At 39.5% G+C, this 16,685-nt stretch overlaps 1 protein-coding gene across 1 annotated transcript in view; it reads right to left on the minus strand.

Moving 5' to 3' along the window:
* Positions 1–16,685, minus strand: part of CDH20 (cadherin 20) — a 118,321-nt gene that overhangs the window by 35,032 nt on the left and 66,604 nt on the right. Inside the window, exon 2 of the mRNA XM_088170498.1 lies at positions 1,955–2,322. Within this exon, the coding sequence (XP_088026624.1) occupies positions 1,955–2,197 (243 nt within the window). The 5' untranslated portion in view covers positions 2,198–2,322. The remainder of the gene's footprint in view (positions 1–1,954; positions 2,323–16,685) is intronic.

The following is a 16,685-nucleotide window of genomic DNA, read 5'->3' on the forward strand; positions in this document are numbered from 1 at the left end:
GCCTTTCCCTCACCCACCCCCGGATCGGGGACGGGAGGCCACGGAACCCCTGAGCCCCTCTCGGCAGCAGAGCTCCTCGGTGCTGGGGCTGCACGGAGCACTGCCGAGATCGGAGGGATTCCGAGGGAATTTCCGGCGTTGGAAATTGTAACTGGCCCTGTTAACCGTGGGAGCCAATTATCCGCTGTGCACCCCGGTGCGAGCACAGCCGGCGCCCAGGCAGCCTTGGAGAAGCGCCCCGAGGGCAGCCTGGGCTTTGGAGCGGCGGGCACGGGCCGTGAGTGTCCCGGTGTCCTTCCCTTGGGCACAGCTGAGCCGTGGCAGGCTCAGGAGTGCTGCTGACTGCGCACAGTTCATGCGCTCCTAAGGACACCATCAGGGCTAAAAGATGGGCTGGTTCCTCCCCTTACTTGCTTTACCTAAGATTCGGCTCACGAGTGGAAGCCTGAAGTAATTTCAGATGTTAACTGAGAATGTGAAATAATAAGCCTGGCCCTTGTTCCGAAGCTGGGAATTGCCTGAAAACAAATATTAATTTTTTTAATCAATAGAGATATCAAGAGCTGAAAAGCTAGGTGCACAGATGAATGAAGACTAATGAGGTCTCATCTGGAGGCAATCACTAGTAATGCCATTGCTGTGGGAGGAAGGAGAGCATATCTTGCCGTCAGTCATGCAGGGATAAATCAGGAGGAGGTCTTCTAAAGCCCGTGGATTCATTTTGATTTATACTGGTGTGACTGAGAGCACAGTTTAGCTCTATGGGACTGTAGAATGATAAATATGAGTCCAAACTGGGCCTCTGGATATGTAATTTTTTTTTTTTTTCCTGCAGATAGATAGCTTGGAAGGAAAAACAGAGCCTATATCGCATAAAAAATAAGCAATGAAATATGAAGGAATGATTTTCTGACATCCTTTCTAAGTTATTTTTCACATATACCTATGTGTAGTCTCCACTTGTCATAGCTGTATGATATTCTAAGCATGTAAAAACTTGATTGTTCAAACACTTATGCACATTAACTCTCTCCATATTTTTGTCCAGATTTGTCACCTTGGTGTAGAATAGAAGCAAACTTGATGCTGACCATAAAACATTGAATAACAGGGTCAATATAGGGTCAGCGATTCAGGGTCTTTAAAAACAAAAAAAAAGGAGGATGGTTATAGTGAGACATTGTGTCGGTAGATGTCACTGGTCTGATTTCCATCAGCTTCTTCCTCAAGGAGACACAGAAATGTAAATGCAAAATAATACCAAGTACAGGTATAAGATGAGCTCAGGAATACATTTTACACATATCTGTATTGATGGGTAGGTTCTTGGGGTATAAGGGGTCCAAAAATAGGACCCTTCATAGTTGGATTTAATGAAGTGTCCATCTACTCTTCTAGATCTGGAGCAGCTTCTCTGTAGTCCACAAAATTAACCTGCAGTCAAGATGTGGTATGGCAGAATATACTCTGACTCTGAAGATTTGCAGAAAACAAAACCTGAAATGTCAGTTTTCAAGGGAAACGGGCTATTTAATTTGATTTTGAATTTCAGCTTCTAGCCAACTTGATCATGGACAGAAGCATGATCACAAACTCTTCCTTTCTTTCCTAATCCTTATATGTCAATATAACCTTGCTTTGCCTTGACATTGTAGGAGTCCCTGGAAAGAACACTGCAGATTTTCTAACACTACTTCAAATTGCAGATGATGATTGATGCAGCAGATCTCTTTGAAATAGGCAAATATATTGACAGTCCCTTGAAATAGAAAGTCTTCCCAAACAAAGGTGACATGGGGCAAAAGCTCTTGGGAGCAGAAGTGAAATTAATGCAGATAAAGTCACTGCCAAGAAAGAAGGCAAAGGCACTTGAGGAAACATCCCGCATTTACCACAGTCTGCAGATACACAGATGGATACAGTCTTACAGACATCCTCCCACTGTGGGTCTTACCTTCCCAACGTAGAGAGGGTCAGTTCCTGTGTATTCCTCCAAAACAAAAAACTGGTTCCACACCCAGCTCCTCTTCATACGCTGATGCAGCTTGTCTGGCAGGTTGTCTTCTTGGCCTTCAGTGAGGGGCCTGGCACTTCCTGACAGCACAGGTGTAGTAAGGTCCATCAGTCCCCAAAAATACAAGGAGACACCAAGTCCAAACAAGTTCTTTGCATTGCTCATTCTACCTGAAGTCCACATCCGTATACTAGGACTGACTTAAAGGTCCAAACACAGTAACTTGGGTTCCTTTAGAAAAAAGAAAATCCTCTGTGTAGTCCTTTGAAATGTCCAGGAGAGATTCTGGTTCTCAGAAATGCAGTATCCTGTAAAGTTAAAGGAAAATCATAAGAGGTTGCCTTTTTTCCTCAAGGCAAATGAGTTTATTCAGTAGGCAAATATGCTATAAAGTATTTAATATTCCATATAAAAATGTAAGATCAGGATGCACATCTTTTGAAAACAGAAATACTATTACCATATAAGCTGCAGACCCAGAGCCTTAGGTATAAGTAACATCAGAGTTTAGTCAATAAATACGAGTTCTCTACTTTGTTAATTTAGCTGTAGGGTTGCTTTATGATATTGATTGGCATGAGTTAAGTGCATACTCTTTAGAAATATTTATGACCAGAAGTCCTTAGAGAATATTTAAAAACAGTTCACTCTGGAAAATTATGATAGCTGGAGAACAATATTTGGCAACCATCTTTCTGTTTGGAAACTATGCCATTGTCATTATACACGTCCATGCACACATGTCTACATAAATACAGATATTATTGCTATATTGCAAACCTTGAGTATAATTTCTGGAAGCTCCAAGTTATTTCTGGTTTTAATTATTCTTTCATCCTCTCTGTTGCTTGAATTCAGGTTTCACACTCTGTTGCCTCCTCTCTGAGGAGCTGATTGCTGCTACAAATGCAACATTTCTAGAATTTGAATGGTCAGTTAGTTATTTTATAACCCACAAAATGTTTCACAGTGCTGATGGCCACATACTGTATATCCAAGCAAGTAATGCTAACACATTTTTTCTTTCACAGTCCTTAAAGAACTGTTTAGGCAAAGGAATGCTGACCTCTATCAGAGGACACTTTCTCATGAGTCTAGGGTCTTTTCTTGTCATGAAGTCAGTTTAGTTGGTGACCTCACTCCAGGCTATGGATTACAGCAAACCTTTCCTTCACCATTTTGCTGAACTTAATGATCTAGTGTCTCATGCAAGTTACTCTGTCAAAACACTCCATACATCCTCTGTTGGTCCAGTATTTTTGCTGTTCTTTTTTCATGACAAGCAGATTAATTAGGAAAGGCATGTGGAGCTCTGAGTCCTAAGCCAGTAGTTCACACTTCCTTTTACTGCTGTTCTATGCTTAGGTGTTTAGGCTTAATTAATTGTTTTATTTTGTGGAAATGAATGTATCAGGAGATGTCTAGCAAATATTTCCAAGTGAAATCCTTGAAAGATTTCAAAATAATGAAAACTATTTTAGACAGTTGTATTACTTTAAAGTAAAGACTGAGATAATGCAATGTTTTTAACAGAGGAGTGTGGTTGTGAATTCCCCAGCATCAAGGCTGGTACAACTGGAGAACTGGGTACACTTAGAAATCTACTGAAACAGAAATTCAAGAAATAATCCGAAAGTTGGCTGAAATCTAAAAACAGCAGTTTAAGTCTGGAAGTGATGTCTACAGCAGGAGTAGAGACAAAATGAACATTTAAGATTAATTTCTACACAAAATCATGTTTGCAAGTATAAAGTCCAGAAGTATGACCACACAGTGCTGCTAGACTATACAGTTGTGAAGTGTAGCAAACTGATGGGTCCTTTACCTTGAAAAAGTTTACAATCTAAGCCTGAATAGATGCAACAAAGAAAGTCAAAACTATAAGCACAGAACATGGTGAAGTTCTTCTTAAGCAGAGCAATGTCCAGAGCTGCTGGTTCTTTAGACACTGGCTAAATAAGGATTTATTGCCTGAAAAGTTAAAGAATGGGGATTTACCTAAGCAATACAAGCCCAGAAGGACCACAGTAATCTCTGTGTGTCTGCCACCTCACGAAGAAGTTGTCAGCTGTTTGTGAGAGGCAGGCACGTGGCTCACAGTCCCTGCTGGATGCCCATAGCCAAAGGAGTCCAAGAACTGTGTATGCAGACCTTACCTCTCTGTCCTGAGATGCCCTTGCTCCAAACCTCTAATACATGTCTACACTGGGGAAAGCAGGCTGAAGCCCTCTGCACATAAGTACATCCACCATGCTCTTGTCATGTTCTAAACAAGTTATTCTCCGCAAAGTCAGGGGGACATTATTTACAGCCCAGGTTTTGCTGGTGAGTAAATGTGGGGGAGAGCTTCCCACCAGCCCCCAATATATTTTGAGGGAATACACCACTGCCTCTGCTCTGCAACGGGAAGAGAAACTGGGGGCAGGCTGTGACCCAGCAGCTAAGGTCCTACTTGGAGTTTTTGCTTTAAGAAATTCCATCTACTGCACAGATCATTTGCATTTTTGTTTATGTGGCAAATAGGTGATACAACGTGATGGACCAATTCCTGTGGCAATCAGAATTGTGTTTGTAGGTGAATTCTCAAGCCACAAATTCAAAACTAGTGGTGCCAGATGTCTCCTGCAATTAAGTTCAGCCATCAAGGATCCACAGTGCTTAAGCAAGGTATCGAGACATTATTAAATGAACTTGCAGAATTACCAGTATACTTGTAATGAGGCAATTGCAAAAGAAATCTGATCATCAGGATGCTTTTCAACCACATGTGCATTAAATCAGCAAGAAGAAAGGTAAGTAAAAGCAGTGAGAAAAAGGTCAAGAAGAGTGACATAAATGCTTCAGGCTCTCCGTGAAAACAGCTTTTGTCATGTGAATGTGCAGTTTCATGAGGAACCTTTCTTGAAAACAGTGTACAACTCAGTGGTCCCTGGCAGTAATATCCCTAAGAATATTTCTTATTCCCAATGCAATCTTATTCTGGGGTATGGCAACTGTCAGGAGACTTGCCATTAAGTAATGTAAAGTCTCATAAAAGGATGTTTCTTCCTTGAGTACTGGTAATTTCCCCATTTAATGCCATCCCATGGTGACATGGTCATATATTTTTGTATAAATGGTAGAAAGAGTAGTATTGAAGTGGAACAGACTGGGTTTTTTTTTACTTTGTTAATAGCAGAGTTTCTGGTTTCTCATGCCTTTCCAAAACTATGAGCAAGCAGGCTCAAACTCATTGCATTTTGCTCCTTGCCTAAGAGCAAATTGATACCATTAATAACAATGTTTAGTCCACAATGGTTCCTCTCTGAGGCTGAAGGAGAATGACATGTTTTTTCTGACTCAGGTTCTCAGCTGGTGTTAAAGGGATGAAAAAGACTTCCATTAATTTGTGGGCTGAGGTGCTGCTAATCTGTCTGGGTCTCTTTCCCCACAGCATCACCAACCCCAGGTGTGTACTCTTGGCTTCTGCATCTGCAAGGCCTGCAGGCCAAAGAACACGTTTCTCAGCAGTGTAAAAAGGCACTCACATACATGTAGGGTTTGAACGGTGTGGTAGCACAAGTGATGGCTGAGCTACAGTAAAGGCCATGAATGACTGAGCCTCTCAGAGGACCCATGCAGATCGCTTCTTCTTCAGATGAGTGTGATGGATGAGTACAGGGTCACATAAGCTGTAGACACAACACTTGGTTATGATAACAGCCAGATGCTTGGGGTGTATTAGCTTGGTGAGATCTCTAGACTCAGATGATCCACAGTGGGTTTTACCACAGATGGATGGCTCAGGCTTGAAGGCAGAGTCTGTTCCTTGCAGGCAATCAGGGGAGCCCGTCATACAGGAAGGGTTACTTGGCATTACTGAGTGAGGCAGAACTTTCAGTGTTCCCTTAATGCAAATTATTTCTTGGAGCCCTTCAGGATGTATTCTTAAGGAAATCTTAAAAGATGGAATTGATGAGCCTCAGCTTGCTATATGAAATATATTACAGAAACACATTTCATGACTCAGCATGGGGATGTGCAAAGAATTGAAGGCAGTAAAGAGAGGGAAATCTTGTTTTCCTTGCTGAGACACAAAAATTATTGAGCCTGGGAAAGCTACATGACCAAAATCTGTGAGATTTCTGCAGAGGGTACTTTATATTTCAGGAATAACTAAAATGTTTCATTGTGTTTCTCACAGTTGTCTACTTCATTGTAAAACATTTAGGTGTATCTGTAGTTTATATCCCTGACCCAAAGTAAATGTCTTTCTTGCCCCTGCTTTTGTGACGAATATTTGATTATCAGCACAGTTGTTTAGGTTATTCTCCCTGTTCTTGCCTTGCAAACATTGCTGAAAATCCCTTTTCTTGTCAGAAGTTGCAAATATGACTTTTGGCTTCATAAAGACCCATGAAGATCTGATTGATTTTTGTGCCACTTGTGGTCTATACATAGTACAAAGAAGCTACCTAACTGTTCTACACAAAAAAGAGTTCGCCAATGAAATTATTAGTTTCTCTTTTAGCCCATATTGCAAATTAAAGTAGGCATATTCCAAGTGTGAACTACTCTTCATGCTGCAATTCTACAGACATTTCTCCCCCCTCCTTCCCCCTTGCCCAGCACATATTTGTTCTGTCATTAAGTTATTCTTAATTGAATAGCTAATTCTGGGCAAAGATGAAAAGGAAAATGATATAATGGCCAGAACCAACTTCTGGCATTTCTTGCAAGTGACCTATTTATCTTGTTAATTCTGAAGAGAACAACACTTCCAACAACAGGATAAAAACATTAATAGTTTGGATGACCGTATGGGCACCCAGAGAGTTCCACTGGGATTGAAATGTATTGTGCTCAATACATATTTACATGAATGCCAAGGATTTTATAGTCAAAAAGCTCAGACTTGAAAAGCTTTACAGACAAGCTTACTGTACTCATCACAATGAGCAAGTGGTCTCCCAGAAAGTCAGTGGACTATTTGCATTCATAAAATTAATTTCATGCTTGTATCTTTTATGCCTGGTCCTTGCAATGGATTTTGCTGTGTGGACTCAGCACTCTTGTAGAAAGCAACAGACCCTAGTGGAACCCATGCAGGCACATTGCTTGAGCAGAGACAATTCATTTGGAGGGGATGTGTTACACTGAGAAAGTGGGGAAGAGAGGCAACCAGTTTTAAACTGCCCTTTCCATTTTCTCTGCACATGGATACACAAATACATGTGACACTTCTTAAGTAAATATTTCAAATATGTCATGTTTCTTAGCAGCACATACACTGCACTAGGAATATGCAAAGGAAAATGATTTCTATGTTTAATGACACATTTAAAGATTTTCCCCACAGTATTTTGCAAAAGAAATTAAAAATATTGGTAATGATCACTGTAAGAAGAAATTAAATTTGACTGAAAAGAATTCTTCCAATGAGGTATTTACTTTGTTCCTTGAATTTCTCAATTTTGACATTTTAAACCAAGGTGGAGGTGAGAGTGCTGTGCAGTTTTTTACCTACCATGAGATGGATTATTTTTTATGTTTTCACAGATTAGTTCTTAGGGGCTCCTGTACCCTCATCTACTTGCTGCTTTGACATAAGACACCTTTGCAATAAGCCCACAGGAGCACCATTCGGTGAGCAGCTGTAGGCTGTATTCTGCACCAGACATACCACTACAATGAGTGTTAAAACCACACGCCAGGGATGGAGGCTCTGCTGATCCAGGAACTAAAATTTCTGAAGAAATTAATGCCATACTTGCCTCCTTTTCAGCCCTAGTGAGATTATATCTTGGAGTGCTGTTTCCAGTTCTGGGCTCCTCAGTACAAGAGAGACATGGAGCTCCTGGAGCAGGTCCGGCAGAGGGAATAAAATGATCAAGGGACTGGAGCATCTCGCTTACAAAGAAAGGCTGAGGGAGCTGGGCCTGCTCAGTCTCAAGAAGGACTGAGAGGGGACCTCATCAGTGTCTGTAAGTATCTGAAGGGAGGACGTCAAGAGAATGGGTCCAGGTTCTGCTCAGTGTTGCTGTGCAACAGGCAATGGGCAGAAACTGATGCACAGAAAGTTCCACCTGAACATGACGAACTTCTTTACTGTGCAGATGACTGAGCACTGGAACAGATTTCCCAGAGAAGTTTTGGAGTCTCCCTCACTGGTGATATGCAAGAAATGTCTGGTCACAATCTTGTGCCATGTGCTCTAGGATGTCTCTGCTGGAGCAGGAAATTTGGACCAGATAACCGACTGTGGTCCCTTCTGACTGGATCCATTCTATGATTCTTTGATTCTATTTTAGAAATCCTAATGCTTGCAGTACCTAAGTTAGTTATCTCTAAACAGGCTGCATAATTATAGTCCTAGATATTTCTGTACTACTTCCAGAACTTCCTATACTTAATCTCTGGCCCGGGACAGTCCTACTGTTACTATTAACTCTTGTTATACTTTCTGGTCAAGTTTAAGTTAAAAGGAAAAATCTAGAACTGCTCATTACTTTTCTTGAAAACAGACTGGGCCTAAACATGTATTTTTATTTTTACTTCACTTTATTAAGATCTTCATAAAAACAATGAAACTTGACAATGTACCATATGGTGCATAAACATTAACTCCAAATACAATCCATTGTCATAAAATCACATTTACAGACTAGTCAACAATCTCTCCTGAGACACATCAGTGAACTAATTTTCCTCAAGATCTGAAGTCCTTCAAAGCTTTGGAGTGTCTGCATAGTGAAAAATCCCACAGAACGATGGAGTCCCACCGTATAAATCCCAGCCCTATGGTTATAAATGCATAAAAAGATCAAAAAGAATGAAAGACACACACAATCACAAAGTAAACATTTCCAAATAGAATTATGCTGGTAACTTGCATTGGGGAAGATCTGATTCCCAGCTTTTACTCAGTGTGAGGCACTGTAAGTACTACTGTAAGTACTACTGTGAAGTGCACTACAGGAGTACAGGCTCCATGCATGTCTAACTAACTCTGCTGAAGTCAACTTCAACAGGAACTAAGTGTAGCATTGCAAATACACTGCAAAATTCAAATAAATTTCAGATAAAACAACCCCTCTTTCATCAAGGATGTGCAAAGATGCACAAAACCTATGAAAATCATACTAATTATGCTTTCATTATTAAGCAAAACTTCCTTTTAATTCTCACATCCTGACTACTTCTGCCATGCTGTCAAAAACCCTGTACAAATAACTCTAAATTGTGAATTGATGTTCATATAAAGTAGCATATATGATGATTTTTTAAAGAAACATAAAGCCCTTCCTCTCCTCGAAGTGTGACCTTTCTTTGCAGCTGTACCAGGAGCCTTTGCTCAGACTTGTCTCAAGGCTCCTGAGCAATTCAGGTATCAGCCATTCCCCTGCTATGGGATAAAACCTGTTCCTGTTGCACACCTGGAATGCATTTTGAACTTGAGGTGTCCCTGTGTGTGCTGTATGGTGGCTACGGTAGCAGATCATGTTCTTTAGCTACAAAACATTGCATTTTTGTGTGCTAGTCCCCACAATATGTCATATTTCGTGTGACATGTAGCGGTGAAAAATGGTCTCTTTCTTATTCCACAGCTGCTGGATAGTTGATGAGGCTCTCTGGTAACCCCAAATGCCAAAGACAGAAAAGGTGTTTGTTATCTCCTATCTGGTGGCAGATATGAGAAGCAGCTGTCTGCCTGCACCAGGTAGAAGTAGTATTTCTTCCCATGCAGGAAGATCAAAACCAATGATTGGCAAGGGCCTATGTGCTGCTGCTGGTAAAGACAACTTCCTAGTTTCACTGTGACTGTGTTCCTTGTCAATTTGGCATTTCATAAAGCATTTTGTCATATGAGAAATGGACCCAAACCCAACCCATTTCCAAAAGCAGCTGTTGAAGATGAAGAAGTTAATGGGTTTTCTTTTTCTAACCAGAAATCAATATTTTGCCATCTCATAATTACTGCGTGCACCACTGGCACTTAGTGGGTAGTGGGCTTTTCTGTTGTTTGTTTGTCTGTTTGTGGTTTTTGTTGTTGTTTTTTGTTTTTCTTTCTTATTTTATTTTGTCTTTTCATAGGGAAAGGATATTCTTTAAGAAAAAGCTTTAGAAAAGTAGCTTAAGGTGCTCTAAAGGTGAACTAATTCATGTTTCTTGACTCTGACATTGTTCAGTAGTACAACACTGGCACCAGCACCTTCCCTGATCTCATTGATTGCCTTGTCTGAGCATGAGGACATACACTACTAACCAAGAGGATGAACATTTTCAAGTCATCTTCTAGGTGCAGTATATGAAACCAAACCAGCAAAAGAAATACAAGTCTTACAGCCTCCTTTTCTGTCTGAAAAACTAGAGTCTACCTTGTTTTTATCATCTAGCTTCAAAGTGTTTCTAGAAATACAGAGTATGAGTGCTTAGCCTTCACAGGACACTTTCAAGCTGAAAGAATATAAAGTGATAAATATGTGCTGACCTCATTTATCCCAGTTCTAAGACAGCAAGCAAAAGGTTCATAAAGCCTGAAAAACAACCTCACATACTTTGCATGCCAGCTTCTAGGTTTTGGTCTTCAAACTCAACTGTTACTGGAAAGTGTATTTAATGTATTATCTAATTGTCCTCTATAGCTGTGACATGCTCTAACAACACCTATCCCTCACAAAGAAGTATGTATTATATATTTTCCATCTTCTTCTTAATCCACTGTTGGGACATGTTTCCAGCTTTCCCAGTGCCTCCCATTTCTTAAGATGAGTATCCTAGATGAAGCAGTTCCTCTGTCTGGATTGCTTAATGGCTAAGAAGAACTAGCATTTATTATCTTTCTGGCAAACTCTTAGCTTGTCATTTTGTTACAGGTGAATCGTTCAGAGTAGACTTCAAAACCCTATGCTCCATCTGTCTTAGTATTCAGTTTGTAATGGTGATGTAATAGCAGCTTTTGTAAGAGCTGAGGTATTCTTGGCCAAAATTCTCATCCTTCCATTATCTGCTGTGAGCCATCTGGTTGCTGTCCTTCAGAGGCGAGAGTCTTCTGCAGCTGTTTTGAGTCTGATTTCCCAAAGAAATGAGTTTATGCAGTGATATAATTGCACTGATATTCTATTAGCATTGTGAAGGACAGAGATCCCAGGGATTACTGTGTTTCACAAAATCATAGAATCATTAATGTTGGAAAAGACCCTAAGATCATTGAGTTCAACTCTTTGCCCAGCATTTCTATCTGCTCCCTGGGTATTAGCAGGTTTATTAGAGAAGGGGGAAACAGATTACCTTCCCCACTGAGGAAAGTAAGGGCAGTTACACAATCTCTTTGACTAAGGGATCATCTTGCATGCAGTTCTGGAATAGCAACTGAGGTATTTTAGCTGTTATGACAAGGTAAGGAGCTGAAATTATGGTATATGAAGGAAGAGATACGAGGGAAAGACATAACCATAATAAACCAGGCTTTGTAGCTCTATTCCTCTTCACTTGTTTGTTAAAAGTCTTAGAGAAAAATTTTATTTGCATATAAATTCTAGGGGCCTCCCCACTGCTTTAAAGCCTTTTCAGCGATCCAGTAGAGCACATCAGTGCAAAGTATGGATCTGAAAGTAAGGTATGGCATCCATTCACTGTTACTGGTGGTCACTAAAATGTCATTTGGTGCCTCTTTAATAGTAAGGCACACCTCCTCTTTAGGCAGGGAGACATTAGTGGTGTACAAAGAACTAATGACCCTGAACACAGCACATGAACACGGAATAACCTACAAGCAGCAACTGCAGGGCCATCAAGGCCCATTTCTCCCACTGTTGGTACCCACTTCATGTGACCCCTCAAATAATTTGAAGATCCTTTCTTTGATCTCTATGTGTACTTCAGCAAAAAGATTCTTCTTACATACCTTCTAAATGTATTCTTTCTTACTTACAGATCTGCATTTTTATGAGCAAGTTCTGTACTGCAATCTTTTGAGATAACAGGATGGGCTTGTCAAACTAGATCTCTGCTCTAGTGTTGAGATTTTTGCCTTTGGAAATTGCCAGTAGCTGGTACTTCCACATAGTTAAGCTCCCTCTTCACATGCTTTGGAAGAGATACTTCAGAAATGAAACAAATTCTGACAAAAGAAACTTGACATCAGCTGTGATATTAGCTGTGACTAATAGCAGCAAAGAGGATTACACCAGGAAGCTGGAAAGATGGTACATCCCAAGTAGAAATGGAGTGGTCTTCTAGTCTGACACAAGTGAAATCTTAATGAGAGAGTGTATAAGAAAAGGAGAATGGTATTTTTCTTAGATATCGAACTACAAATTGCTGGAAAAATGTATGAGATGTGAAAGACATGCATGCATACTTAAATAATTTGCCTGAAAGATGGTTACACAAGGAAATTTTGCTTCAAGTTAAAACTGAAAACTCTAGCCTTGATGTAATTTGTTTCTTTGTCCTTGTTGGAGAAGTCTGATTAATTAAATATTTTGTATTTGAAGTTTCAGAGAGGGGAAGAAGAAGTGGAAAATAAAGAACAATGGGAATAAGCACCAGTGTTCAATGTTGAGGTCAATAATATGATACTGCTTGATACATAATCTTTAGTTAACCATAAAAAATAAGACTGTACTGCTGTGAGATGATGGAAATGGTGAGAACAATTCCTTGCTGACCCTTGTAATCAGTTTATGCACTGAAGCATGAGTTTTGATTTCTTCCTTTTGACTGAAGAATCGTTTCTTCTCTTTAAAAAATGTAGCAGTATAAATACTACCTTCAGTTTCTCCCATATTTTCAGTCTTTTTCTGAAACTTTTCAGCTTCTCTTTTAAATTTGGAGGAAGCATGAAGAAATAGATAGATCCATTTTTACTTCATCGACTTCATCTTAGCCAAAAGCCAGGTACAGTGCCCAGTGAAAATTGATAGGATATTATATATTATGTTCTGTCTTCTCTCAAGTCATATAACCTACATTTTTGAAATCTCTTGCAAAATTAATCAGTCCACACTGAATTTTCCCTCAGGTACTTCAGAAACCAGCTAAAGCAATAGACAAAATTAGTGAATACCTTCATGTGATTACAGAAGATAAGTGAGTTCCTAGAAGACTGGCAGAGAAAAACTATTATACCTATATTTAAGAGGAAGGGAGCAGTGGGGAAGAGGAACCAGTGAATTAAAGAGCCTTCATTATAGCTTCAATATGTGGAAAGTTGCTGGAACCAACAACCAAATTTTCAGAATCTAGGGGATAATAAGGTGCTAGGGAATAGCAAACATGTATTTTTGAAGAACATGTTGACAGTAAAACCAGCCTGATTTTCCTCTCTGGTTAAGATAACTGGCCTCGTCTATGTGAAATGAGAGAAATGCACTACATCTTGACCTTTGTAAAATGTTTCACACAACTCCAGAACTCATTGTCAAAGGCAGCATAGGGCAATAAGATCCCAGTGAAATGACAGTGACAGACTGAAAAACAACCTGAAGAACCACTGTCAGCAGCTCAGTGTTAAACTGGGAGTCAACATCGAGTGGTCCTACAGGATTTTTCTTCATGACCAGAACACTGAATGGTTATGCTAACAGTTACAAAATGTGGGAAGGACATCAGGCTGGGAGATTTTGTAAACATTTGGGAAGACGGGGGTGGAATTAAAAATGATGTTGGTAAACTGGAGAAATGTTTGGAAATCAATACCAGAAAATTCAATAAGGACAAGTGAAAAACACAAGCCTTGGAAGCAGCAAAATCAAATGCCCAGGCATAGAGTAGTGAGTAACAGCCTATGAGTCAGCATTGTAGGAAAAGAGATGACCACAAAATGAATAGGAGCCAACACCATTGCATGGATTGTTCCAAAGGAGGAAAATGCCACACTGTGTCCACAGGATACTGGGCAAGCTGCTTGTGTTGCATCTGTGGAGCATTTTTACCGGCAACCTCAGCATAAAAAGGCAGCACCTCACAGCTGAAAAGGAGACATGGCCAGACTCCCAAACTGCTGCCAGAAAAACAGCAAAAAGTTTTAGCAGAGGTCTGGAAAAACAGGACTGGTGAAAAGGTTAAAAATTTGTATTTTCTAAGTCTGGAAAAACAAGATCTGGATGAGGGCATAAAAACACATTTTTACAAAAGTGTAATGCTTCCTAACAGGTATAATAAGAAGAGAGCTTATCTACATCTTAGTTTCCAGGACAGGTGAAGGTGAAATAAGCCTACTTTGAAGCAAGAGGAATTTAGGTTACAAGGAAACCAAACCTATAAGGTGAGTGGAAATTGGAACAGGTGACTGATAGAAACTGTGAAATCTCATTTTTTTAGCTTTCAAGAAAAGGCTTGAGAGTAATCTTGGAAGTTGTTCAGGTGATCTTTGATCTTGCATCAGAAACAAAAGACAGAAGTAATTTAGAAAAGTCCTACGTTTCTATAACCCTGAAATGCAAATAAAAATCACGTCTTATAATGCAAAATAAAAGGTCTGAGGACTCATTATGTCTAGTCTACTCTGTCACTTCTTTGGATCTTTCCACGTCTTTGTCTCCTCCTCTCTTAGGTTGAACCCACATGTTCCAATTGCGTTTACTGCATAAGTACTCAAATAAACCAGCTGGTTGTACTGTGTGGTAGAGAGAAACCTTATCAGGCACGGATAATATCATTAGGCTTATGTGAACACACCAAATGAATCCTGGAATAATCAGTGTTTCTCATGATAATTAGGAAAAAAGATGAAAAAAAAAATCCCTCATACTGTTCTTGATCATCATAAGAAATGGGTCTTTCCAGGAAAGAGATGATCAGAAGATGTTTGTCTGGGATTGCCATACTGTGGGGCTAATGGGGAATAAAGCATTCACTCCATCTGTCTTTGTTTGCCCTGAAGGATCCCCACTTCTGTAACAGCAGTAATTTCATGACAGGTAAATCAGATCCAGAGCTTTTTATGCTTAAACGATGTTTCTTTTAGACTATCCTGTCAAGCAGGAGTGGTAACCTTGATCCCAGTATAAGGACTTTTGTGTTGCAAGCTGTTCTGTAATCTCCCTAACCACACTGAAGTGCTGCCTTACTTCATAAAATGACCATCAAACAATATTCTATTGATTCAGAAGGGATTCTGATTCACACTCTGATTCTGCATGTGCTAATTGATACTTTATTAAAGTCTAAGTTAGCATACAAAAGTGCTAACTAGGCCAAACTCCCTGCAGCTTTGAAAAAGACCATTATTTCCCATTGCCTTTTAAATCCTCATATGGAGAAGATAAGGACTATCTACTCATTTTTCTCATTGATTCCCACCTCTGAGAATAGGTTCACAGTCCATATATCCAAGCAAAAATAATTAACTGACCCCTCCTATTAAGTACAATGTATTTTCAATAAAACAAAGTTTGAATGCCAGTGACTCCATCCTAGCTTGCTGTACAGCATCACGGGGCACAGCGAGAAATGCTTCTTTGCGTTAGGCAGTTCACATATAAAAGAGATCCTAGGTATCTCTGCCTTTTAAAAACTGATGGACACTTTCTGTAATAGTACAAGTGTTCTTTGTCATCTCTTCTAAACTCACTTTTCTGTTTATCTAAACCCACCTAAAGCTGGCATTGATTGTCTTTTGGCCTATGTCTTACAGCGATGCTCTCTACATCACTGCATTTGATCTTGGACTTGCCATGTTTCCATGTGAAGGGTTTCATTATGCATAAGAACCAAAATTCCCTCCCCAACCATTTTTTTTTTTTTCCCCAAAAAAGCTTCTGTCCAAGTCTCTAGATTTCTAAAGACTTTGCTCAGAGTAAATCTCACTTGCTTGGCTCATTTGCACCTCCCAGGATACTTCAGTAAGAATATTCAGGTGAGCAGAGCCATGAAGATATGACCTACAGTTCTGCAGAGGCTTTAAAAAGACATAAAAGAATTACAACACCTACCTATATACTTTGTAGGTACACCTGTAGGTTTGGCATTGAAATAGCAGGATTAAATGCCTGTATTATATCATTAGCCTATTAATTGTCTCATTATCAACAATGAATAATGGCTAGCACAAAATATGTCTGAAGAAACTAAACTTTTATTCAGATACTATTTATACTACTGTGACATTCCTGAGGATGGATGTGCAATATAAATTCATAGTATTACCTGTCAAAAATCTATCACCTCTTCTCCAGCCCCTAGAATATCTTTCCTTCAAGAAATATTCTTCTTGCCAATCACATGGTAATAAGCAAAATGCAGCCTAAATGAAATTTTCTACTTTTTAGTGCCAGAATGATCTCCAATTGCATAATATAAGAGGACTGGGTTTCTAAATATTTCACTCAAGTAAAATTAAATAGTATAATATAATGTTATATAATATAGTATAAAGTGATATAACATAATGCAATATAATATGACACATATGGAAAGCACAGTGTCCATTTTACCTAGAAGATATATCATGCTTATGAAAATGCATCACTTGATAATACCAGGAAGGGCAAACTCAAGATGCATGCAACTCACGTCCCTAAGTGCTTGGCCAGCTCTAAGGCAGGGGGATATAAAACACCTTTAAATCCACAGTTTGTGATGCACTGAAGAAATGATCAGATTTTATTAAGTCAGATGCTGATAATTTCTAGTCAAATATTGAAGGTAGAGTAATAAACCAGTGAATGTGATTGACTTGGGAAGC

The sequence above is a fragment of the Sturnus vulgaris genome, chromosome 1, assembly GCF_052056855.1.
Source record: "Sturnus vulgaris isolate bStuVul1 chromosome 1, bStuVul1.hap1, whole genome shotgun sequence".
Classification (NCBI taxonomy): Eukaryota; Metazoa; Chordata; class Aves; order Passeriformes; family Sturnidae; genus Sturnus; species Sturnus vulgaris.